The 24,566-nt window shown below is 40.6% G+C and overlaps 1 protein-coding gene across 1 annotated transcript in view; it reads left to right on the top strand.

Annotated features, from left to right (window-relative positions):
* The window catches only part of LOC308662955 (killer cell lectin-like receptor subfamily B member 1B allele A), a gene marked incomplete at both ends in the record, with an annotated part of 28,978 nt that extends 5,117 nt beyond the window's left edge, over positions 1–23,861 (top strand). Inside the window, 5 exons of the mRNA XM_081319100.1 lie at positions 2,262–2,363; positions 14,403–14,537; positions 19,435–19,583; positions 20,734–20,846; positions 23,738–23,861. Coding sequence (XP_081175226.1) covers positions 2,262–2,363; positions 14,403–14,537; positions 19,435–19,583; positions 20,734–20,846; positions 23,738–23,861 — 623 coding nt within the window. The remainder of the gene's footprint in view (positions 1–2,261; positions 2,364–14,402; positions 14,538–19,434; positions 19,584–20,733; positions 20,847–23,737) is intronic.
* Between the last annotated feature and the right edge of the window lie 705 nt (positions 23,862–24,566).

The raw sequence follows: 24,566 nt of genomic DNA, 5'->3' as shown, positions 1-24,566 counted from the left end.
GAACACTGCTATCATGTCCCCCCTCGTCCTTCTCTTCATTAAACTAGACACACCCAATTCCAGCAGCCGTTCCTTATATGTTTTGGCCTCCAGACTCATCTTTCTCATCTTCTCATCTTTCTCATCTTTTCATTTTTCTCACCTCTCAACTTTCCTATTAACTTCTTCTATTGATATTATGATTTATAAATTGTTTGTATCCTATGATTTATAATTAAATCTTATGATTTATGACTTATGGCTTATCACTTGTTGTTTGCAAGTACAGTGAGAGCTTATGCACCAGATACAAATTCCTTATGTGGCCAATAAAGAATACTCTCTTCCTCTCCCTCTCCTCTCCTCTCTCTTTCTCTCTCCATCCACACACAGACACTTACATACATACATAGGATATGTACACACAAATACATACTGGCCACCTACTTCTGGGAGTACAAGTAGTCTCCAACTTATAATCATTCTTTTAGTATTTATTTTATTTATTTATTTATTTATTTATTTATTTATTTATTTATTTATTTATTTATTTATTTATTTAAATTCCATTTATATCCCGCCCTTCTCCGAAGACTCAGGGCGGCTTACAAGCTTAGCAGTAACCATTTAAAGTGTACAATGGCACAGAAAAAAAGGAACTTACAACTGGCCCTCATACTTACAACTGTTACAACATATCCATGTAGGCTTTGGAGGTTACAATCTATCAGAAGCGCCTAAACAGAATACATTATCTCTGCCCCTGTTTGCTTAAAAGGTAAAGGTAAAGGTTCCCCCGCACATGCGTGCTAGTCGTTTCCGACTCTAGGGGCCGGTGCTCATCTCCGTTTCAAAGCCGAAGAGCCAGCGTTTGTCCGAGGACATCTCCGTGGTCATGTGGCCAGCATGACTAGATGCCAAAGGCGCACGGAACGCTGTTATCTTATTAGTTATCTTATTAGTATATCTTATTAGTATAATGTTTGCTTACATTATACTAATAAGATCCCTCCCCTACTATCAATTCTAGAGGAGAGATGTCTCCCATCTTCTACTACACCTGCCAGGGGTACCAGGCACCAGAAGGTACTTAAAAACAATTCCTAGATGGTGACTCACACTGGGCCCTATGGTAACTCCTGTTCTCCCCCTCCTCCACTTGAGGCCTGTATTTTTCCTCATATACTCAAAGCATCTACTCAGGCAATTGATTATAACAGGGGTGTCAAACTCAATTTCATTGAGGGCCGCATCGGCATTGCGGTTGCCCTCAGGGGGCTGGGTGGGCGTGGCCTACTGGGTGGGCATGGCCAGAGTGCATATGGCCTACTGGGTGGGCCAGCTCTATATCGTTCGCATCAAGGGTGCCTATGGGGGCCTGGGCAGGAGTGGGAGAGATCTGAGGGTCTCTGGCAGAAGGAGGGTCTCTGGGCCAGGGCCAAGGCAGTGGGGGCCATTCCCTCACTGTTTCCAGGATGGCTTTGCGGGCCGCATGAAACCACTTCACGGGCCGGATCCGGCCCCCGGGCCTTGTGTTTGACATGTCTGGATTATAAAGTGATTATTATAAAATGTAAAATATGATTACACGATAATACTAAAAGCACATATATTTTTATTTTTAAATTTCCTCACTACTTCCAGTTATTTTCCACAGTCATGTGATCAAAATTTGGGTGCTTGACAATTGACATGTATTTATGATCGTTGCAACATCCTGGGATCATAAGATCACCACCTTCCCAATCAGTTTCCACAAGCAACATCAATAGGAACCCAGATTCACTTAATGATTACATGATTCACTTAACAACTGCAATGATTCACTTTAAGAACCGTTGCAAAAAGAGTCATAAAATCAAATGAGACTCATTTAACTGCTCTGCTTAGCAAAAGCAATACCAATAGAGTTTTGGACCCATTTTACAACCTTTCTTGCCACAGTTGTTCAGTGAATCACTGCAGCTGTGAAGTTAGTAACGCAGCTGTTAAGTGTATACAGCTTCCCCACTGACTTTGCTTGTCAGAAGGTCGCAAAAGGGGATCACAAGGCCTTGGGATGCAGCACTGGTCATAAGTGTGAACCAGTTGCCAAACATCTGAATTTTGATCACGTGGCCATGAACTTCAACGTTCATAACTGTGAAAAACAGTCATAAGTCCCTTTTTTCAATGTCGTTGTAACTTTGAACAGTCACTAAATGAACTGTTGTAACTCGAGGACTGCCTGTACAGAGGCCTTATTTTTCTTGTTGTTTCTTTCCTTATCTCTGTGTTTGCAGATTTCCTGCTGGAACATCCTCGCTGTCATTCCTTTCTGTTAGGATCTGGATGCGCTATAATCCTCATTCTTGTGGCAGCCCTCACAGCACTGGGAATTTGGGGTGAGTTGTCTGAAGCTTAATATTTTCCATGAATGCTTATACTGTAGATACATGAGGAATTTTTGACAAATTTATTTTAAAAATAAATGCATTATTCACAATTTAAAATGCGAAGCCTGGCCATCCGCCAGTGTCTTTGGGCTGCATGCGAGGATTAAAGCGGAGAAATTGAGATTCTAAAACCACAAATAGAAGACGGTCATTTTCCACCCTTACAGGAAACAGGCCAAAGCCATTAAGATAACATGGCCTATTGTTTACAATGGACATACAGTTTTCAAGGGCTTCAAGGCTTTTTTTTGTTTTTAAAGATAGTAAGTTTGGGACTGCAGACTTAAGGAGGAAATTATCATTCCAAACAGTAGCCATTGCAATGGAGAAAGCAACATTGACAAATTATGTGTTCTAAATCACGGGTCCCCAAACCCCGGTCTGTGGACCAGTACTGGGCCACAGCATGCCAGCAACCGGTCAGCACAAACAAGCAAAGCCCCATCCATGGGATGCAGGCAGCACACAAAACCACGCACCCTCTACTCCATGGAAAAACCCTTCTCCGTGGAACCAGTCCCTGGTGCCCAAAAGGTTCTGTTCTAAATGAATCACTGACAGTGTAAATACAGGTAGTCCATGATTTACAATAGTTTATTTAATAATAATAATAATAATAATAATAATAATAATAATAATAAGAATAAGAATAAGAATAAGAATAAGAATAAGAATAAGAATAAGAATAAGAATAAGAATAAGAATAAGAATAAGAATAAGAATAAGAATAAGAATAATAATAATAATAATAATAATAATAATAATAATAATAATAATAATAAGAAGAAGAAGAAGAAGAAGAAGAAGAAGTAGTAGTTGGAAGGGACCTTGGAGGTCATCTAGTCCAACCCCCTGCTAAGGCAGGAAACCCTATACCATTTTAGACAAATGGCTGTCCAGTCTCTTCTTAAAAACTTCCAGTGTTGGAGCATTCACCACTTCTGGAGGCAGGTTGTTCCACTGGTTAGTTAGTGACCATTCAAACTTACAACAGCACTGAAAAAAGTGACTTATGACCGTTTTCCACACTTATAACCGTTGCAGCATCCCCATGGTCACATGATCAAAATTCAGACACTTGGCAACTGACTCATATTTATGACGGTTGCAGTGTCCCAGGGTCATATGATGACTTTTTGCGACTTTCTGACAAGCAAAGTCAAAAGGGAAGCCGGATTCGTGTAACAACCGTGTTACTAACTTAACACTTGCAGATATTCACTTAACCACTGTGTCGAGAAAGGTCATAAAATGGGGCAAACTCACTTAACAACTGTCTCACTTAGCAACATAAATTTTGAGCTCAGTTGAGGTCGTAAGTTGAGGACTATCTGTATGCTCCATTCATGATACGAAAGGAGCTTGAGCAAGTTAGAGTAGAATGGATGGAGATCAAGGTAGTTGATCAGCAGATGGAGAGATGGAGGGAGACAAGGGGAGGGCCAGTCTTCAGAGATGGAACATTGGATATCTGAGACCTTTCTTCCCTTCTTCTGGCTCCTGGACCTAATTGTGGGGATTATTTTTATTTAAATGTGGTTTCAGTTATGTATTAATACCGATATTATGGTGCTGTAAAACTAGGGTACCTCCAACAGTTTTGGAGGGAAACTTCAAAGGATTCAAGTTTGAGTGGGAACAAGCTAGCGTTGTGATTGGTTGACGCCCTAGAGGCAAAATGTATAAATAGCAGGCATGTTGCCAGTGTTTGACAGTTCTGTTCTTGGTTGAATAAACATTTTTGTATAATGCCGGTATGGTCATTGCCTTCAAAACCCACTACACAATAGTTTCCTTTGACTGTGGGTGGGTTGGTGGGTTTTTTGTTTTGTTTTTTGGGGGGTGGATTGTGGTGTTTTGTCTTATATTTTTCATTTCCCCCCCCCCCTAAATTTAAATAATTAATGTTTTAAAAATAAAATTTAAAAAGCCAATTCAATTCAGCTCAACTACATTATATCTTCATGAGATGGGTTCTTTTATTGACTATACAGATTTGAATAGAATTTAAAGAATTGAGATATAAGTCTTCAAAGGAACTACTCTTCACAATTTACTTTCCTGGTCATTAGAAGTGGTAATATTTTTTTTTCATAGAATATAGAATAACAGAGTTGGAAGGGACTTTGGAGGTGTTCTAGTCCAGCCCCCCGCTTCAGAGTCTATACCATTTCAGACAAATGGCTGTCCAGTCTCTTCTTCAAAGCCTCCCGTGAAGGGGCACCCACAAGGTCTGAAGGCAAGCTGTTCCACTGGTTGATTGTTCTCACTGTTATGAAGTTTCTTCTTAATTCTAGGTTGCTTTTTTCCTTGATTAGTTTCCATCCATTGGTGCTTGTCCTGCCTTCTGGTGCTTTGGAAAGTAGTTTTGCTCTCCTCATCTTCATGGCAGCCCCTCAAATACTGGAACATTGTTATCATTCCCGCCCCGCCTACTTCTTTTCACTAGACTAGACATACCCAAATTCTGCAACCATTCTTCAGATGTTTTAGCCTCTAGGCCCCTAATCGTCTTTGTTGCTCTTCTCTGTACTCTTTCCACAATCTCAACCTCTTTTTTATATTATGGTGACCAAAACTGCATGCAGTACTCCAAGTGTGGCCATACTAAGGCTTTGTTAGGCGATACTAATACTTCCCATGATTTTGATTTTGCTCCTAGATTGGGGCTGAAAGGCAAAAGTAATCATAATAGTAGGCCAAGGTGTTCTATTAGACTGGTTTCACCAAAAAACTCTTACTAATATGTGTGTGTGTGTGTGTGTGTGTGTGTGTGTGTGTGTGTGTATTAGTAAGGAAGGCACCAGGAGTGGGGGGAGATCCGGCAACAACGCTGAGCATCCGCGTGCAGCAGGAGGTGTGCAGCCGGCGGGGGGGGCAGGTTGGGGGAGGAAAAATGTTAAAATTGAAACGAACACTGGCCAATACGGCACAATTAGGAATAGGATGGCCAACTGTGGGAGGGTGGAGGGCAGGTGGACTGCTCACATGCTCCATCGCTAAACATCCATCTAGCTATATAAGCGGGTTTCTCTAACCACCGATTACCACTCTGACGATGTCAACAGAGGATTAACAAAAGCTAAGTTGTAGTTATTAAAAAGATTTTTCTGTCCCGGAGTTCAGTGGCTCTATTGTAATTTAATATATATATTTTATTCATTTATTTTTATGTGGCACATAATTATAAATAACATGCATTTATGTGCTTTCTATTTTGAAATTAAGCAGCTAGTTAATTCAATTCATTGTGAAGTATCAAAATGAACCTATTTTTTAAAAATCAACATCATTCAACTACAAGAAACATATAAATAAAATATCAAGATCTACATGGCCTGCTATATTGTTGAAATTGTAATTTAACATCTGAGTGCATGTGGGAGTGGATGTGTATAAATCAGCCTTACAAATCTGACTATGTTGAAAGAAAATTGAAGAGAAAATTGAAATCTAAATAGATTATAACAAATCACTGTGTAAAATGTTTATCTCAAGGATGAAGGTTTCCAGGGGACACTCAAATTTAATGTTTCCTTGCAGATTTAACTATACAGTTAAGTAAAGGTAAAGGTTCCCCCGCACATGCGTGCTAGTCATTTCTGACTCTAGGGGCTGGTGCTCATCTCTGTTTCAAAGCCAAAGAGCCAGCGCTTCTCCGAGGACATCTCCGTGGTCATGTGGCCGGCATGACTAGATGCCAAAGGCGCACGGAACGCTGTTACCTTCCCACCGTAGTAGTCCCTATTTTTCTACTTGCATTTTTACGTGCTTTCAAACTGCTAGGTTGGCAGAAGCTGGGACGAATAACAGGCGCCCACTCTGTTACGTGGCACTCGGGATTCGACCCGCCAAACTCCCAACCTTCTGATCGACAAGCTCATCGTCCTAACCCACTGAGCCACCGCATCCCTTACTATACAGTTAGTTCTTACTAATAAATGATATTTAGTTTGGGGTCCAAAATCTCAATGAATTTTCTTTGGATACTACAAACAAATGGTATCTCTGCTAAACAATGACAATATTGAGAAAACATAGCAGCAGAGTCTAAATCTAGGTGAGATGGGTAGCAAGTGAGTCCAATAAATAAAGTCAAATATAATTTAAAATAAAATAATAAATAAGGTCCATATTTCAAGTGTAGGAATTACCATGTCATACATCTTAAGAAGCAATATTAAAAATGTGGCACAGATATTAATCATGAGCTACTGAATCTGGCAAGGGAAATTCCCTTAGTTCTAGTCAAACACTAAGCATGGGAAATCTGATCTGCAAATGGGCTCTTAATAAGTGCAGGAGAATTTTCCCAAGAGTGCATTTGAACCGAAGACCAGGAAACAATCATACTGATTGATTTATTGACGATTTTCCCTCCACCCAGGCCTGAAGAGATGAGAGATTATGATCTGCCTTTAATGTAAAGGATTACGTAAATCCTCACCCAACAGTGAGGTGTTTGTTTGGAGGGCATGGTCAAAATATAAGCCAATCTAAACACAGACACACAGCCAGTAATTACACAAATGAGGGATTGTATTCTAGACACCATAACAGCTACAGAAATAGTATAATGAAGTTATAATGATATATTATAATATAATGATATTAATTAATGTTATAATAATGTACTAATATAATAGCTACACAAGTGAAAGTTGTATTTATAAAACCAGGCTGTTTTTTCTACCGTGTGTATGTATGTACAGGATAATGTAAGAAATTAAATATTAACCTACAGTACTTAATGTTTTTCTTTCTCAAGTTTCTTTCCTGTGATTGCCTTGTCATTTATTACAGCTCTTTCCTTCTCTCCACTGCTGGCTCAGGAATCCTCTGAGTTTCCTGCTCTTTGCCTGGCTACTAAAAAAAAGGCCTTTACCTCATAAAGTCCCTCTGTGCAGAATCTGAATTTATTCACACAGCCGCAGTCCATCCTCCTGGTCTTTCCTCATTCTCAGAAGGCTCCTCCTCCTCTTGGTTTCCCTCCATTTCCAGGCATGGAATCTCTCTTCTTGGCATTGGCTGGGTTTCTCCTTCACTGTGCTCCACATCCTCCCCAGCAATTTGTTCTGCAGCATTTGAAATACAGGCGCTCCTTGACGTACGACCACGACGGACCCCAAAATGTCTGTTGCTAAATGACACAGTGGTTAAGTGAGTTTCGCCCCATTTTTACGACCTTTCTCGCCACAGTTGTTAAGTGAATGACTGCGGTTGTTATGTTGGTAACAGGGCTGTTCAGTGAATCTGGCTTCCCCAATGACTTTTGCTTGTCAGCAGGATGCAAATGGTGATCGCGTGACCCCGGAACACTGCAAACGGTCAGGCCAAGAGCCTGAATTTTAATCACGTGACCATGGGGATGCTGCAACAGTCTTAAGTGTGAAAAGTGGTCATGTGTCACTTTTTTCCGTGCCATTGTAACTTTGAATGGTCACTAAACAAACTGCTGTAAGTCAAGGACTACCTGTATAACCTTCCCATCTCTACTTTCCCTTTCTATAGGTAGTCCTTGACTTATGACTGAGTGTTTAATGACCTTTTGAAGTTATGCCACGCCTCCCCAGGGGTACTTATGATCCGGTTCTGGAATTCCGAGGGCCCTGCACCCCTGTACTCATGTGACACACACACACACACACACACTGTGGGAGGCTTGGCAATCAGTCAGCATTTATGGCCATTTTCAGTGTCCCGTGGTTACGTAACTGTGTTTGATGACATTTTTCCCCAAAAAAACACCATTTATAATGGCAGTCTTCTCTTTATGACCATGGCATTTGTTTTATGACCATGGTGTTTGATTTAAGACTGTGGCTTTCACTTTACAACCATCACAAAAAAGTTCATAAAATCGGGTCAGTCGCAGTGGTGACCCACTTTACGACCAACACAACTTACAACCATAATAGGCTCCATTAAGGTTGTAAGTCGAGAATTACCCATATAACCACGGTTGAATATTGTGGCACTAAAGGGTATAAAAATTGCTTTGCAACAAGACTTATTAGAGTTTGACAAACAGCTTATTTTGTTCTCAGGAGGTCCAATTATCCGCAGTTAGTGCTTATATTATTCTTATTTTTATGATCTATGAGTAAAGCCCTCTTTGATTTCTTGCTTAACTTCTTACTGTCTCTTTTTATAAATAAAGCTCATATGCACCACTGTACAGAGGCATTTAAAATTGTTCCTCTTTCCTGCCTATGTGCAATTCTTTGTTTTTCTGCCAACAGTTCTGCCTTCTGCTGCAGAGTTGCCTCCTGTTATTTGTTTATTTGGATTTCTTGGCTTTCTAAATATTTTATGGTTCAGCTGACAAGTTAATTTCCCTGGGAAGATATATTTGAGCAGGGGATAGCGCCAAATTTGTATTTGAGTTAGGAGCTTTTAGTTCTACCCATAAAATTCTCCCTAAGAAGTCCCAAAAAACCCACTTGTCTTGGTGTGCTTATGCACTGTTGATCATACCTGTTAATAAATCACTTAAAATTACTTCCATTTTCTCAAAAGATGGTTTCAACATTCCTTTTAGAAAATAAAAGCTGACTCTGATTTTGATTAGGCGTAAGTTTTACATTAAAGGAGTAGTTTGTTTCCTATTCAGATCAGGAGTGTAGAAGGAAAAGTCTTCATCGTCATTCAGTCCAAGCTGGGAATAAACAACATGGCGACTGCTTTAGAAAGAAGGTTGCAGTTTATTGAAGAGGAGAGCCAGACAGGAAGATGGCTCTGGAAGAAAGAGCACATGTAGGGAGTGAGTTTTTATACCCTCTGGGGCTCTTGAGGTTGTTTCCTGTTCCTGTTTGAGGCTTTGTATTTCCTGTTTTATGTACTTTGACTTGAGTCTGAGTGTGCCCCTTTGGCATCTATAGGTTAATCCTATTATGTCCTGTCTTAGAGTTTGGGCGGCGTATGTAGATTTTAGGTGTCTTTGTCTTCCTGGGCTTCTATCTGGGGGCCTCCAACCTTCCTGAATGGATTATTAATCTGCATTTCTACAGAGCTGGTTTCTGCTTGGGGGTATTAAGGAAAACTGGGCATGCTTTTCTGCCTCTTTAAGATCTTTTGAGGAAATATAATATTCTGCCCTTTTAATATTTCCTTCTCTGGGGCAGGGGGGGCTGACTTTCCACAAGAGGAAATTAAACTGTCCTAGTAATCCCTTTCACCTTCCTCACCCTCTTATGTATTGAGCTGTGGGTCCCTTTAATTTTTTTTAGTGTATTTTTGTCACATTTTAACTTTTTCTCCTTGTTGATCCCCTTCCCCCAATTTTTCCTCTTCTGTTGCATTTTAACTTTCTTTGAAGCTTAATAAAGTTGAATAAAAGAAATTACCTTTTTGCTACTAAAAGAAAGCAAAAGAAAGAAAAAGAAAGAAAAAGAGAAGGCAGCCAATGTGGTTCAATTTTTCATCAGTTAATAATGACATAAATTTGGCACAGCTATTGAATTATTTGACTGTATATTGCAGTGAGTCAGACATTATTAGACGCTTTTTGAAAAATTGCCACAGGGAAAGAAATTGGCTATACGATCAAAAATACCAAAGTTCCCCTTAGTTCTTTAAAACGGATGTGAACATTGTAAATGGGGGGATTTAATACTCACCCCCTGTAACTACCCTGAATAGAAAGTTAAGGCAAAAAAAAAAATGCAAGGAAGATGTTTTAAAATAAGATATACACAGTAACCATAATTGTTTGAAAAGCTCCCAATAAGTAAGATTTGGCTGTTCAGCTGATGGACCAAGTTCTCACTCATTCTCACTAACTGTGGCGCTGACTAGGTGCAGATTCAGCCACTTTGCTTGCCATTGTCATTATGGGTCAGCTTCTTCAGAGAGGGAACTAATGACATCACCCCCCCACCCACTCCCAACCCATCATAAATACACTTGCCTTGGTTTCAAGCTCTACTTCAAAATGGCTATTTTGCAATCTGTAATTCTTCCCTCATGTTCTAGTGCAGGGCTTTTCAACCAGTGGTAAGGGTACCACCTGTGGTACATTGGCACCTGGCAGGTGGTACACGACCATCCTAGAAAAGTGGTACCAGGGGAGGGGAATAAACTGAACTGGTCGCAGCACCGCACAAGCCTGAGCGAGAGATAGCTGGAGCTGCAGGGCTTTCAGGGCTCAGCGGAAGTGCCAGGATCAGCGCTTCTTCAGGGCTGTCAGGGCTCAGTGGAAGCGCCAGGATCAGTGCCAGGCTCCAGCTGGAGCTCAGCGCTGATCCTGGCGCTTCTGCTGAGCCCAGAAGAAGCACCGATCAGCTGGAATGTTGCAGCATCTCCAGGGTCTTGTGATTTACATTCAGATGCTTGGCAACTGATTCATATTTATGACGGTCACAGTGGCCCAGGCTCATGTGAAGTGACCAAAACCTGCTGCAACCACCCAGCAGAAGGGAGGGGAATAAAAACCAAACATCCCCCCACCCCACCCCCACTGCCAATCCTCAACAGAAATGCTCACAACAATGAAAACCACGGACAGGAGGAAGAGCGCCGCCGGGCGGGCAGGCAGGGGTCTTGCTCGGCTGTGGCTTGGGGGGGGCGCACTTTTTTTAATGCCATTGTAACTCCAAACAGTCACTAAGTGAACTGTTGTAAATTGAAGACTACCTGTACTTCATCACTTTTTTCCTTCTTTTTTTTTGTTGGTCATCAAGTTTTTGACCCCTTGCTAGGCGACTGGTGGTCCTCGGATGTTGCCATATCTTAAAAGTGGTACAATGGGTGAAAAGGTTGAAAAGCCCTGTTCTAGTGATACCCTTAACTTCAATTGGCTGCAGCATCTGGCCATTGCCCTGGGCACCCTTTTTGTCCTGGGCTGGTAGCTTCTCCATTGATTGGCAGCTGCCACTCTCTTTCTAGCCTTTCACTTATGGTTCATTTTTTTTAAAAAAAAAAGATAAAAGTGCAGAAAAGAGTAACTGAGATGATTAAGGGCCTGGAGACTAAAACATACGAAGAAAGGTTGCAGGAATTGGATATGGCTAGTCTAGAGAAAACAAGGGCGAGGGGGGACATGATAGCAGTGTTCCAATGTTTGAGGGGCTGCCACAAAGAAGAGGGGGTCAAATTATTCTCCAAAACACCAGAAGACAAGACAAGAAGCAATGGAGGGGAACTAATCAAGGACAAAAGGAACCTAGAAATAAGGAGAAATTTCCTAACAGTGAAGACAATTAACCAGTGGAACAGCTTGTCACTGGAGATTTTTAAGGAAAAGATTGGACAGCCCACTTGTCTGAGATGGTATAGAGTCTCTTGCTTGAGCAGGAGATTGGACTAGAAGACCTCCAAGGTCCCTTCCAGCTCTATTCTGTAAAAAACAAAGATCTAACAATGGATTATTAAGTCATTGAACTTTCCTTGCTGCAGTAGAAATCCCAGTGGAAACTCTCGCAAGGCTGCTTCCCTTCCTGGAATGGGGCATTTAGGCACTGACCCTTGGCTGCTCCGACTTCGCTCTCAGCCAAGTGCGGCCATTGGCTGTCAGGAGTTTAATTAATCACTGGCAGAGGTCTAGCGGAGAAGGAAAACCCGCTGGTTTTTTGGCAGAGGTCATTGGATGGGAGCAAAGTAGGTGGGGCCAAGGGTTGGCACCTAAAGCTGCAATCCAGTCAATCTGGAATGAAGTGACAAAGTTTAAAGGAATGTTGTTTTTCTACTACAAATGGTCCTTAACTTACAATCATTTGTTTAAAGTTACAACAGCACTGAAAAAATGACTTCTGACCAATTTTCATACTTACAACAATTGCAGCTTCCCCATGATCATGTGATCAAAATTTGGATGTTTGGCAACTGGCATGTATTTGCAGGTAATCCTCAACTTACAAATTCATTTAGTGACCATTCAAAGTTACAACATTGCTGAAAAAATGATTTATGACCGCTTTTCACACTTACAACCATTGCAGTATCCCCATAGTCACAGATCAAAATTCAGATGCTTGGCAACTGACTCACATTTATGATGGTTGCAAGAACCAGGTGTCATGTGATCACCTTTTGCAACCTTTTGATCAAGCAAAGTCAGTGGGGAAGCCAGATTCACTTAACAACCATGTTATTAACTTAACAAGTGTGGCAAGAAAGGTCGTAAAATGGGGCATATTTTGGGGCTTTATTATGGTCGTCAGTTGAGGACTAGCTGTATGAGAGTTGCACTGTCCTGGGGTCTTGTGACTCCCCACTTGTAACCTTCCCAGCTGGTTTCTGACAAGCAAAGTCAGTGGGGGAAGCCTGATTCGCTTAACAATGACGTGATTCCCTTAACAACTACAGTGATTTGCTTAACAACTGTGGCAAAAAAGGTCGCAAAACGGCAAAACTCACTTCACAACTTTCTCACTTAGCACAGAAATTCTGGGCTCAATTATGGTTGTACGTTGAGGACTACCTGTATGCAGCTGAATGATCGTCTCCTTCTTGCTATAAGTTTTCTATGGACCGACACAGGGATGAAAGAGCATCCTGGTTTTGCTTTGATTATTGTGGCATCAGAGCAAAGAGAGTAGCATAAGGAGAGAAAAAAAAGGAAGAAAGAAAAGGCTGTGTTAGTGTTAAAGGGGAGAACAGTGGAAAGGGAGACAAAGACATCTGTGCAAAGTTTTGGTAAAGCAAACAAAGTAAGTATCTAAAAAGTATCTGAAAGAGTTAAATCAGGGCATCTAGACCAAGGTTTGTTAATCTGACACATTTCGTTATTCTTCCAAATAACTTCATCCCTCAAAATAAAACAAATGTTAGGCAAACAGCCAGAGAGTCATTGGAATCTACTAACTCTTGGCACACCAACCGCAAGGGTTTCTCCCTGCAAAATGTCAATGAAGACTCAGTCATCCAGGTCAAAAGTATCTAAAAAGTTTAAATCAGGGCAACTAGACCCAGGTTTGTTAATCTGAGACATTTTGTTAGTCATCCAATTAACTTCATCTATCAAAATAAAATAAAAAATAGTTAGGCAGAGATTACTTATTATTTTATCTCAGACTATTTTATTTTGACGGATGAAGTTTAGAATAGAATAGAATAGAATAGAATAGAATAGAATAGAATAGAATAGAATAGAATAGAATAGAATAGAATAGAATAGAATAGAATAGAATAGAATAGAATAGAATAGAAATCCTATACCATTTCAGACAAAAGGTTGTCCAGTCTCTTCTTAGGCTGTTGCTAAGCACATTGGTTTGTGCTTAAATTGTAAGCCACCCTGAGTCTTCGGAGAAGGGCGGGATATAAATGGGATAAAAAAAAAGAATAGAATAGAATAGAATAGATACCCAGATACCGAATAGAATAGAATAGAATAGAATAGAATAGAATAGAATAGAATAGAATAGAATAGAATAGAATAGAATAGAATAGAATAGAATCCCCATACCATTTCAGACAAAGGTTGTCCAATCTCTTCTTAAAAACGTCCAGTTTTGGAGCATTCACAACTTCTGGAGGCAGGTAGTTCCACTGGTTAATTGTTTAACTGTCAGGAAAAAGTTACTTGGATGAGTAACGAAACATCTCAGATTAAGAAACTTTGGTTCCAGTTGCCCTGATTTAGCCTGTTTAGATACTTTTGGCCTGGATGATTGAGTCTTCATTTACCTATATGCAAATCAAGGAAAGGCACAGGGACTACTAATGAAAAAAGATCCACCCACACAGAGGCTAGCTAGCAATCCTTGCCTTCCTTGCATTGATAGGAAAGCCAGGAAATTGGGGGACATAGAACAACAATGACTTAGCAGTTTCAGACTGAATTCCCATCTTGGTCTTTATCCATTTCAAAAATGGATTTTATAATGAATTTTATATGGAGGTAAAAAAGACTTCCAGAGTACAGGAATATAGTAAAAGAAGCTTGTTTGTGTTTCTAGTGCCACAGTGCTGCTTCCTGTATGTGCATTTCTTTATATATCTTTCCTTCCATTTGCTCATCAGCTAATTAGAAATCTTTTTTAAAAGCCTTGCAGCTCCAGAGAACCCCAGATGTTCAGGATAAAATTCCTGCAACTGAAACAGCCAGCAATGTGTCAGCAGGAGATAAGTGGAACATGCTGCAGCGATTTCTGTGTAAGACCCATTGTGACAATTCCACAGGTATGGTCCCAGATTTCAAGGGTTGTGCATAGCAACACTAGCACCAGCCAGCTGAAATTGCTTGAAAATGCCACTCATTTTCAGGAGAAAGACTCAACTCAGAGAGGCCTGCTGATCCGAGAAGTCCAGATGGTGGCTGCAACCACATGAGTAACTTTGTGTTGTGCAGCAATAGCGGCCTTTCCTGAACCAGGATTCCCTGCACTCAAGTCATTCAGTTCCCAGTCATCTCACAGCCGGACTATTGTAATGCGTTTTACATGGGGCTACCCTTGAAGAGCATTCGGAAGTTATAACTGGTGCAAAGTGCGGCAGCACAGGCAGTTTTGTTAGGCCCAAGAATGGCCCCTGTAACAACACTGCTCCGCGAGCTCCATTGTTTACCAGTCTGCTTCCAGGTGCAATTCAAGGTATTGGAGATCACCTTATAAGCCCTTTATGGCATGGGCCCAGGTTACTTGAGGGACTGTCTCACCCCACTGGGATTGGCCTTTCCCACTCATGCCAGTAGAAGAGGCCTGCTATGGGTCCTGTCCTCCTATCTTTTCATAAGGGCCTAAAGATCCGGCTCTGCCAGTCAGCCTAGTGCCCCAGTGGAGATGGCTGATCAAGTAATAAAAGATCCCAGCTACCCCCCACTCCACCCCACCCTCCCCATGTGTCCTTGGTTTTAATGTGTGATTTTAACTTTTTATGTTTTAGCTTAGATGTAACTGTAAGGTGCCCAGAGTTACCCTATAGTAAGATGGGCAGCCAATAAATTTTATAAATGAATGAATGAATTAATGAGCGATGCTGTTACACGCACTTCCAGGTTCAGTTTACAATCGCACACACGCAACCCTTGTCAACAGACACACCAAAATCGCTTTCAATTGAACACTGAGGCCCAGTGTATTCTTTGGAATACACTAAGATCCAGTGAATTTAAAATAACAGCAAAACTTTACTGGTTGCAATACAGGTAGTCCTCGACTTACGGCCACAATTGAGCCCAACATTTCTGTTGCTAAATGAGAGAGTTGTTAAGCGGGTTTTGCCCCTTAAGTGAATGAAGCGATAGAATAATAATATGTCAATCACCTCCTATTAATGTTGCATAAACACCCTTGTGCTGAAACAAAACAATGTATCAGGGTTGTTGTTTTTTCAAATAACTTTATCAAAGTTTTTTTTTTAAAAAAAGATAGAAACTAGCAGGAATGAAAATATAAAAAAGTATAGAGCTTCCAATTTTTTTTTTACAAAGTCTAAATGAATGTAAAATAATCTCATACTATATGGTTACATCATAACCTTTGGTATGTTATCCCTGCCAGGAACACACACATCCCCCAATGAATCAGCACATGACGAGATGTTTTAAGATTTATAGAGTAACAATCCATTAATAATTCATCTTATTAATGAATTATTAATAATTCATTAATAAGATGAAGAGCAGATTCAAGATGGTTGGAGCAGATTCAAAGTTTTCACTGGGCACTCATTATCATCTTCGTGGCCATTTTTACCCAGTCAAAATGCCTTGACTCAAATTCCTTTGTAAAACCAGTTCTCAAATAGGTTTGATTGCTTTTACGTTTCTAAACTGAGCTACGAGGACTTTTTGCCTAGCTGCAATTCTTGCATTGTGTGCATAGCGTTGTTACATGCCTGCTTAGGATTCCGTGTAGTCACACACAGTTCCGGAAAATAGCCACACTCTAATGAACCGAACGTTGAGGCATAACCAGTTCTTTGGAATACATGGAGACTCAGTGAATTTAAAATAACAGCAAAATTTTGCTTGTTACAATATATATATATATTACTATATATATATATATATATATATATATATATATATATATATATATATATATATATATATATATATATATATATATATATATATATATATATATATATATATATATATATATATATATATATATATATATATATATATATATATATATATATATACACACACTCTCAGTTTTGACGTCCATATACAAAATCATTCTCATTTGAACCCATTTCTACATATACCTTATTACCAGCCTGTGAAAGGGTTATTAATTATTCTTTTCTATTTAAGGACTATTAATGCAAAGGAGGAGGAGGAGGAAGAGACAGTGTCTTGTTAGCCTATATTTTAAACGGTTGCCTTCCCATTCATGCAAACGACAGTATCTTTAATCTTAATCTCTCCCTCTCTCTCTCCCTCCCTCCCTCTCTCTCTCTCTCACACACACACTCATCCACACTTACCCATATCATTCTCAACTACTAGACCAGGGCTAGACAACTGTGGCTCTTTTAGGAATTCTGGGAGTTGAAGTCCACAAGTCATAAAAGAGCCAAGGTTGCCTACCTCTGTACTAGGCTGCCAGGCCTTAGACAGAGGGATGGAAGCCGCCAAGTGTGGATCCAAAGAGGATTCAAAGAGTGGTTGGGCTTCAAGACTTCTTTTATTCCCACCCACCCACCCCAAGACCTTGCTCTGCTGATTCTTAAAGCTGATAGCTGTGGATGGGACTTCTTTTGTCTGGTTTAGGTGGCATTGCCCACCCCCACCTTAACAACCTGGTTGCTTCTTAACTGCTACCCTTAAGAGATCTTTTCCTGGCTTTTGTCCACCCTGCTTACATGCCTGCTTCATTTTTAGGCATGACAGCTTCAGCCTAGTATCACAGTGTACACTTATTTGCATTTTATATCTCATTTCCAAGTGACCTCATACGTGCTACACAGGGAATGCCAAGGGCTCGATGTAGGCCTGGTCTGGGATAAAGATAATCCTTTGACAACTGTACTCTGATTACTAATATTACAACATAGCATTACAACAGCATATTATGCTATTGAAATAAACTCTGCCTCCACCTAAAGCAATTTGTTCTATGTAATTTACAGTCTACATTAGAATCAAGAACTTTGTTCTAGCGGTGCTTTTAAAGCAAAATAAACTTACTAGTTTTTCTAAACTTCTAAAACTTTCTGGAAGGGAAGCCATTAAAGTAATGATTAAGGCTTACTAAATAACCCTCATCCTTGACTACTTTTTCTCTATGTCTCCTATTAATCCCTGCAGATGAATTAACCATCCATCACAATCTGACTAATCTGTTAGACTTATCACACTGATACTATTTTGGTCTCTGATGGGTATGTCAGTTATGAAACCCAGCTATTTGTATACCTTCCTTCATTACTGCATAGTTTCTGCTTATTTTGATTTCGCTTTCCCATCAATGGCTGACAAGGATGAGGATTAATTAGCAAGTAATACTAATACTAACTAATACTAATTATTAGATAAGGGTTCAGCCTATCGCAAAATGGTTTCAAATGTAATCCATACTCAGAAGTGTTTCTGATTTCAATTAGATTTCCCCCTCCAGGCAAAAAAAAGTTTTCAGATCTGCAATATAATAATCAGGTGCGCCAGTTGCGTCCCTATCTGGACCGAGATGCCCTACGCACAGTTACTCATGCGCTTGTGACCTCCCGTTTGGACTACTGTAACGCTCTCTACATGGGGCTGCCCTTGAAGACCACTCGGAGGCTTCAACTGGTGCAGAATGCGGCCGCGCGAGTTGTAATGGGGGTTTCCCGATACTCCCATGTAACACCTCTACTCCGTGAGCTGCATTGGCTTCCGGTTGCCCTCCGGGTGAAATTCAAGGTGCTGGTTATCACCTATAAAGCCCTACATGGCCTGGGTCCAGGATATCTGAGGGAACACCTGCTGCCGGCATCAAATGCCCTTCGCCCAGTGCGCTCCCACAGGGAGGGTCTGCTCAGGGTCCCGCCGGTAAGAGACTGCCGGCGGGTGACACCCAGGGATAGGGCCTTCTCGGTGGGAGCGCCTGCCCTCTGGAACCAGCTGCCGGTGGAGCTGAGAACTGCCCCCGACCTTCGATCATTCCGCCGGGGCCTGAAGACCTGGCTCTTTGAGCTCTCGGGCCCAGACTGAGGAGGAATTTTTAATTTGGGGTTCTTTTTAACTGACTACAGGGTTAATTTAATATTTTTTAATTTGGTTCTTAATTTTTGTATTTTGGATTTTTAATTCCCTGTAAACCGCCCTGAGTCCTTAGGGAATAGGGCGGTATATAAATATAACTAAATAAATAAATAAATAAATAAATATTAATAATTTATTAAACTGCTGACTGCTGCCCAACTCTGATTCACCACAAACAACAAAAAAATATGAGAAAAATCTATAAAACATAAAGATAAAAAATGGCAAGTGCAGTGAAGCGAGGGGTTGCATTCCCTCTGACTGAAGGCCTGGGTGAAGAATCATGGCTCTTTTAAATAATTAGGTCAAGGACGAAGTCTAATTAACTACTGATCTTTTGTATGAACTAGTCTCTAGTTGCTTAAAAAAAATTCCGTTCAACAAGAACTGTAATGTGAGATCCATATTTTATTCCGTGTTGGTTTATGAGTACAGTAGTCCTCACTCAAAAACTGCTTGTTCAGCAACCATTCAACATTGTGGCAGCGCTGGATGAAGAGACTTATGGCAGCTCCTCAAAGTTGCAACCATTGCAGCGCTCCTGTGGTCATGTGATCCCAATTTGGATGCTTGGCAACCGGCACGCACTTGCAATGGTCACAGTGTCTTGTAGTCATGTAATTGCCAATTGCAACCTTCCTAGCTGGCTTCTAACAAAGTCAGTGGGGAAGCTGGTGGGAAGTTTATGCAACGTCACCTGACTGCAACTTGTTGTCTGTCCAAATTACATTCAGTTTTTTCAATGACGTAACTTTGAATAGTCACTAAATAAACTGTCGTAAGTCGAAGACTACCTGTATTTGGTGTCAGTATGATGCAATAGTTACACCTGATTTCAATAAATAAATAAATATGGAGTCTTTTTTGGGGGGTCTTTTTCAGGGAATTTGAAGCTGTGTCCCAAAGACTGGCAGTTACACGAGAACAAGTGCTATTGGATCTCAAGGAAAAAACAGATCTGGACTGAGAGTAGGGCCGACTGCAGAGCCAAGGATTCTGAACTTGCAGTTTTGAAAGAACAGGCAGAACTGGTAAATACCAACATCCTCTCATTGGATAGGAATCTGTAGACTTGAAAAGATCTGGCTCCACCTTGTATGATCATGTCCATGGGAACAGTTTGGGAACAGTTCAACTCTATCATTATCTAGTGGTTCTCCAGGCTGACAGGTCATCAGGTCTACTTCTTTCGCCTCCAAATCAAACTCAGAAGATTCCTCAACAGTAACCTAAACATATGTTCCAGAGTGTTTGTTTATAAATAGTATTCATGCTGCTGCTTCTTGCTGAGGGATCCTAATGTAAAACCAGCAGCTAGAATATGTAGGCCAGGGGTTGCGAACCTATGGCACGCTTACCACTGGTGGCACGGAGAGCCCTCTCTGTGGGCACGCGCACTGTCGCCCCAGTCCTAGGCCTTCAGCTGTGTTTTATAAAACCTTTTCGCTTTAGGCCTCCACCGCCATGTGCAAAAAAAAAAGGTTCAATCAATCAATCAATCAATTTCAACTTCTCACAGAAAAAAAAAGACCTCGCAAAATTGGAATTGATTGAACTTTTTAGTCCCACCCAGTCTGCTGTTACCACTGCAGACACGCCCACCCAATTGGCCACACCCACCCAACACCCAATGATTCATAAGCGGATTTTCGGTTGCAATTTGGGCACTTGTTCTCTAAAAAGGTTTGCCATCACTGATGTAGGCTATGTAGCTGTGACAAAGTCACATCGCCCCGAGTGCACCACAAGGAAACTAGTCTACATTGCAACCCACAAACATCCCACAAACTTTACATCCTATTGCACCAACATGCCCCATGAGAAGGTTTCCTGGATCCCTGCAAGAACTACATCATCTTGAGGGCACTGCAGTCCAATGGCTAAACAATCTAGATCCAACCATTAGCTTAGCCACTCTAGCTTAGCTTATTTAATTTATGATCAAAGGAAAAAAGAGGCCTGGCTGTCTTTCCCTCAGATGATTTTTAATTAAATTACATTAAGTTTTATTTATAACTTTATTTATCATTTTAACTGTGCATTTTAAAAATAATTCACTGTATTGGTGTTTACATTTTCATACACATTTTATGTGCTACTTTTGTGAATTTTATGTGTTAATGCTTCATTCTCTTATACTGTACTAAATAAACAAAACACTTACAAATATTTTCTTGACAGAACTTCATACAGCGTTTCAGCAACGGGGCACAGCTGTTGTGGATAGGACTCTCTGCAAATTCCAGTAGCCATAAATGGTTGTGGGTGGACAATTCCCAATTTACTAATACAGGGTGAGTATTCCCATGCATTTTATGATTATTCGAGCTGAGAAATATATCTGTTTCCTTCTTCCAGTGTTTTTGGTTTTTCACTTTACAATTTATGTGTCTGTCCCATGATTCTTTACTATACATATACTTTCTGAATGTTGATCAGTATGCAATTTTGTATGCCATCACCAGGAGATAAAGGTAAAGGTAAAGGTTCCCCCGCACATGCGTGCTAGTCGTTTCCGACTCTAGGGGCCGGTGCTCATCTCCATTTCAAAGCCGAAGAGCCAGCGCTTGTCCGAGGACGTCTCCGTGGTCATGTGGCCGGCATGACTAGACGCCAAAGGCGCACGGAATGCTGTTACCTTCCCACTGTAGTGGTCCCTATTTTTCTACTTGCATTTTTACGTGCTTTCGAACTGCTAGGTTGGCAGAAGCTGGGACGAGTAACAGGCGCTCACGCGGCACTTGGGATTCAACCTGCCAAACTGCCGACCTTCTGATCTACAAGCTCAGCGTCCTAACCCACTGAGCCACTGCGTCCTTCTCCCCAGCAGTTAGCTTTTAGTAATAAAAACAAATACATAAAATAGTTACAATTTAAGAAAAGCATGAAACAAGCAATAACAATAAAAATAATAATAAGTCCAGCTGGTTGAAATGTAATAACTTTTTCCTCAGTAATTGGACCTCCAAAGGCCTAGCAGAAAAATAATATCCTTGGATGCCAACAGGGAGAGTACCGCTCCTTGTAAAATGAGGAAAGGAAATAATTTAACTACTAAACTAGTGTTTTTCAAACTTGGCAACTTCAAGATGTATGTAGACTTTCATGGCTGAATTCACTTCTTTGTGTAGTGAAAAGAACAATAAAATCCACAAGCCTAGTTGAACACAGGACACAGTCCCACATGCTACAAAAAGGGTCCAGGAGATGCAAGCTGAGTGTCCCAAGTAGGGCAGGACTCCTCACACCAGGATGGCTTCATCCCTCACTGGACAGGTGGGAGGTGATAAAGTCTACTTTGCTGGGGTGTGTGTAGATAGGTGTCCCACCTGGCTCATAGTTAAGCTAATAATAATAGTAATGAGCAAAAGTAGTAGCAATAGTAATAGGCACTTTGGGTGCAATCCCAAAACAACTGGAGCACCACTTGAACACCACTGGCATTGACAAATTCATCATTGGTCAATTGCAAAAGGCAGCCTTACTAGGAACTGCTTCCATCCTGCGACGATATCTGTAATACCATCAGACATCCACACCTGCCTATCCCAGCTCTTTGGGAAGGACTCAATAGGTGGATAAAAATGCCAAATCCAGTCAGAACATCTGGATGACTATGCAACAACCCATAATAAATCTTATCGATGCCTTAAAGATTTTTCTGACTTTGCAGAATTTAAACTAAATCATAGCCACACTGACTGGATTTGCCCGATATTCTAGGCTAAAATGTGATTGGCTGATGGCTGGCCTTAGTGTGTCATATGAACATATATTTTAATATAATGGCATAATAGTAGTCCTCATCTTACAACAGTTCATTTAGTGACCGTTCAAAGTTACAACTTTGCTGAAAAAATGATTTATGACCACTTTTTCACACTTATGACCGTTGAAGCATCCCCACGGTCATGTGATCAAAATTCAGATCTTGGCAACTGATTCATATTTATGATGGTTGCAGCGTCCCAGAGTCATGTGATCACCTTTTGCGACCTTCTGACAAGCAAAGTCAATGGGGAAGCCAGATTCATTTAGCAACCATGTTACTAACTTAGCAACTGCAGTGATTCACTGAACAACTGTGGCAAGAAAAGTCGTAGAATGAGGCAAAATTCACTTATCAACTGTCTCGCTTGGCAACAGAAATTTGAGGTTCAATTGTGGTTGTAAGTCAAGGCCCACCTGTATAACCACATCTATAATATAACCATATAAAATACGAGGGCAATTTGGAAATAAACCTCCCTTTGAGCATGTGCAAGAAGTAGGCGGGGCTAGTGTTGCCCAACCTATGGCGCCATGCGCAGTAGTTCAGTAGGCAGTGAAGAGTGGAAGGATTGTATTGCAGTTGCCTTGTCTGCTAGATCAGTTGAAAATGAACCTAGCCATCGAAAATCCCGCCAAATGTGAAGTGCGTGCAATAATATGACTCCGGTGTGCGAAAAAACTTTCGGCAGCTGCAATTCATCGCAAACTGTAATGTTTACGGACTAAACGTGATGAGTGAAGGTGTCGTACATCAATGGTGTCACATGTTTAAAGATGGACGAACTGATGTGCACCATGAGGCAAGAAGTGGCCACTCATCTGTAGTCAGCGATGAACTCGTGCAGGAAATTGACCAAAAGGTCCATGAAGTCTGTCGGTTCACGATATCTACACTTTCTTTACACTTTCCCCAAATTTCTTAGACTGTTTTGTACGAGTTAATGACAGAAAATTTGGGATACTACAAGTTCTGTGCTCGTTGGGTACTAAAACTCCTTTCTGAGGAGCACAAAACACAGAGGCGCTGACAATGCACCTTACAATGCTGTTACAGGGTGGCTTCATTCCCAGGCGGGAGATTTTTTTGCAGAAGGAATTTCAAACCATGTAAGATGTTATGACAAGTGCCTCAATTTGAATGGCGATTGTGTTGAAAAGTAATGTAATGTAGTTTTCTAATGTGTATAATAAAAGTTTTGTATCTGCAAGTATCTGTCATTAATAACCAAATGCAGGTCTATTTTCAAATTGCCCTCGTAGATCATGTTGAAAGGACATTTGTGGCATATAAATAGACATAAAACCCTTATATTTATATGGGTGTGTGTGTGTGTGTGTGTGTGAAAGTTGAAAAAAGAATAAAATAATTCTTTGCCCCTTGACAAACGTCCTTGCTTTCTCCCTTATCCTACAGGCTGCCGATCGTAGCCGAGACTCAAGGAAGCAGCTGTGCGATGTTGAAGGGAACCAAAATAATCTCGGAATCTTGTAGTGCTGTGACCAAGTGGATCTGTGAGACAGAAGCTCTGGTGTTGTAAATCATTGAAGAGAAAAACTAGAAAGGACTCTATAATTGTAATTACATTGGTGAGGAATCCAGGTAGTCTTTGACTTACAATTCATTTAGCGACCATTCAAGTTACAACGGCACTGAAAAAAGTGACTTATGACCATTTTTCACGCTTATGACTATTGAAGCATCCACATGGTTATGTGATTTATATTTGGATGCTTGACAACTGACTCACATTTCTGGTGGTTGCAGTGTCCCAGGGTCATGTGATCATCTTTTGCGACCTTCTGACAAGCAAAGTCCATGGGGAAGCCAGATTCACTTAGCAACCATATTACTAATTTAAGAACTGTAGTGATTCACTTAACAACTGTGGCGAGAAAAGTTATAAAATGGGGCTTCTCACTTACCAACATAAATTTGGGGCCCAGCTGTAGTCGTAAGTTGAGGACTACCTGTATTTCATAATGTGCAGTTCATATTAATGAAGTACTATATTGTGCCATGAAAAATTACAGGAAAGTTTGAAAAATTTCTGAAGTTAAAAATGCAAAATTGAATGTCATGTTGGAGAAGACCTGCTTGTTTGATTAGGGCAATGGAGCATGCATACATCTGTTTTTCTGGATGCTTTAAAAAAATATTAGGATTTTTTTTAATGTTGTCATGTTAATTTATGTAGCATAGGTTTTATGGACTTTAAGTCCCAGAATTCCCAGCTTGGTAAGTC

The sequence above is a fragment of the Vipera berus genome, assembly GCF_964194415.1.
Source record: "Vipera berus genome assembly, chromosome: 2".
NCBI lineage: Eukaryota > Metazoa > Chordata > Lepidosauria > Squamata > Viperidae > Vipera > Vipera berus.
The sequence above is the reverse complement of the archived record's forward strand: the minus strand, read 5'-3'. Positions and strand labels throughout refer to the sequence as shown.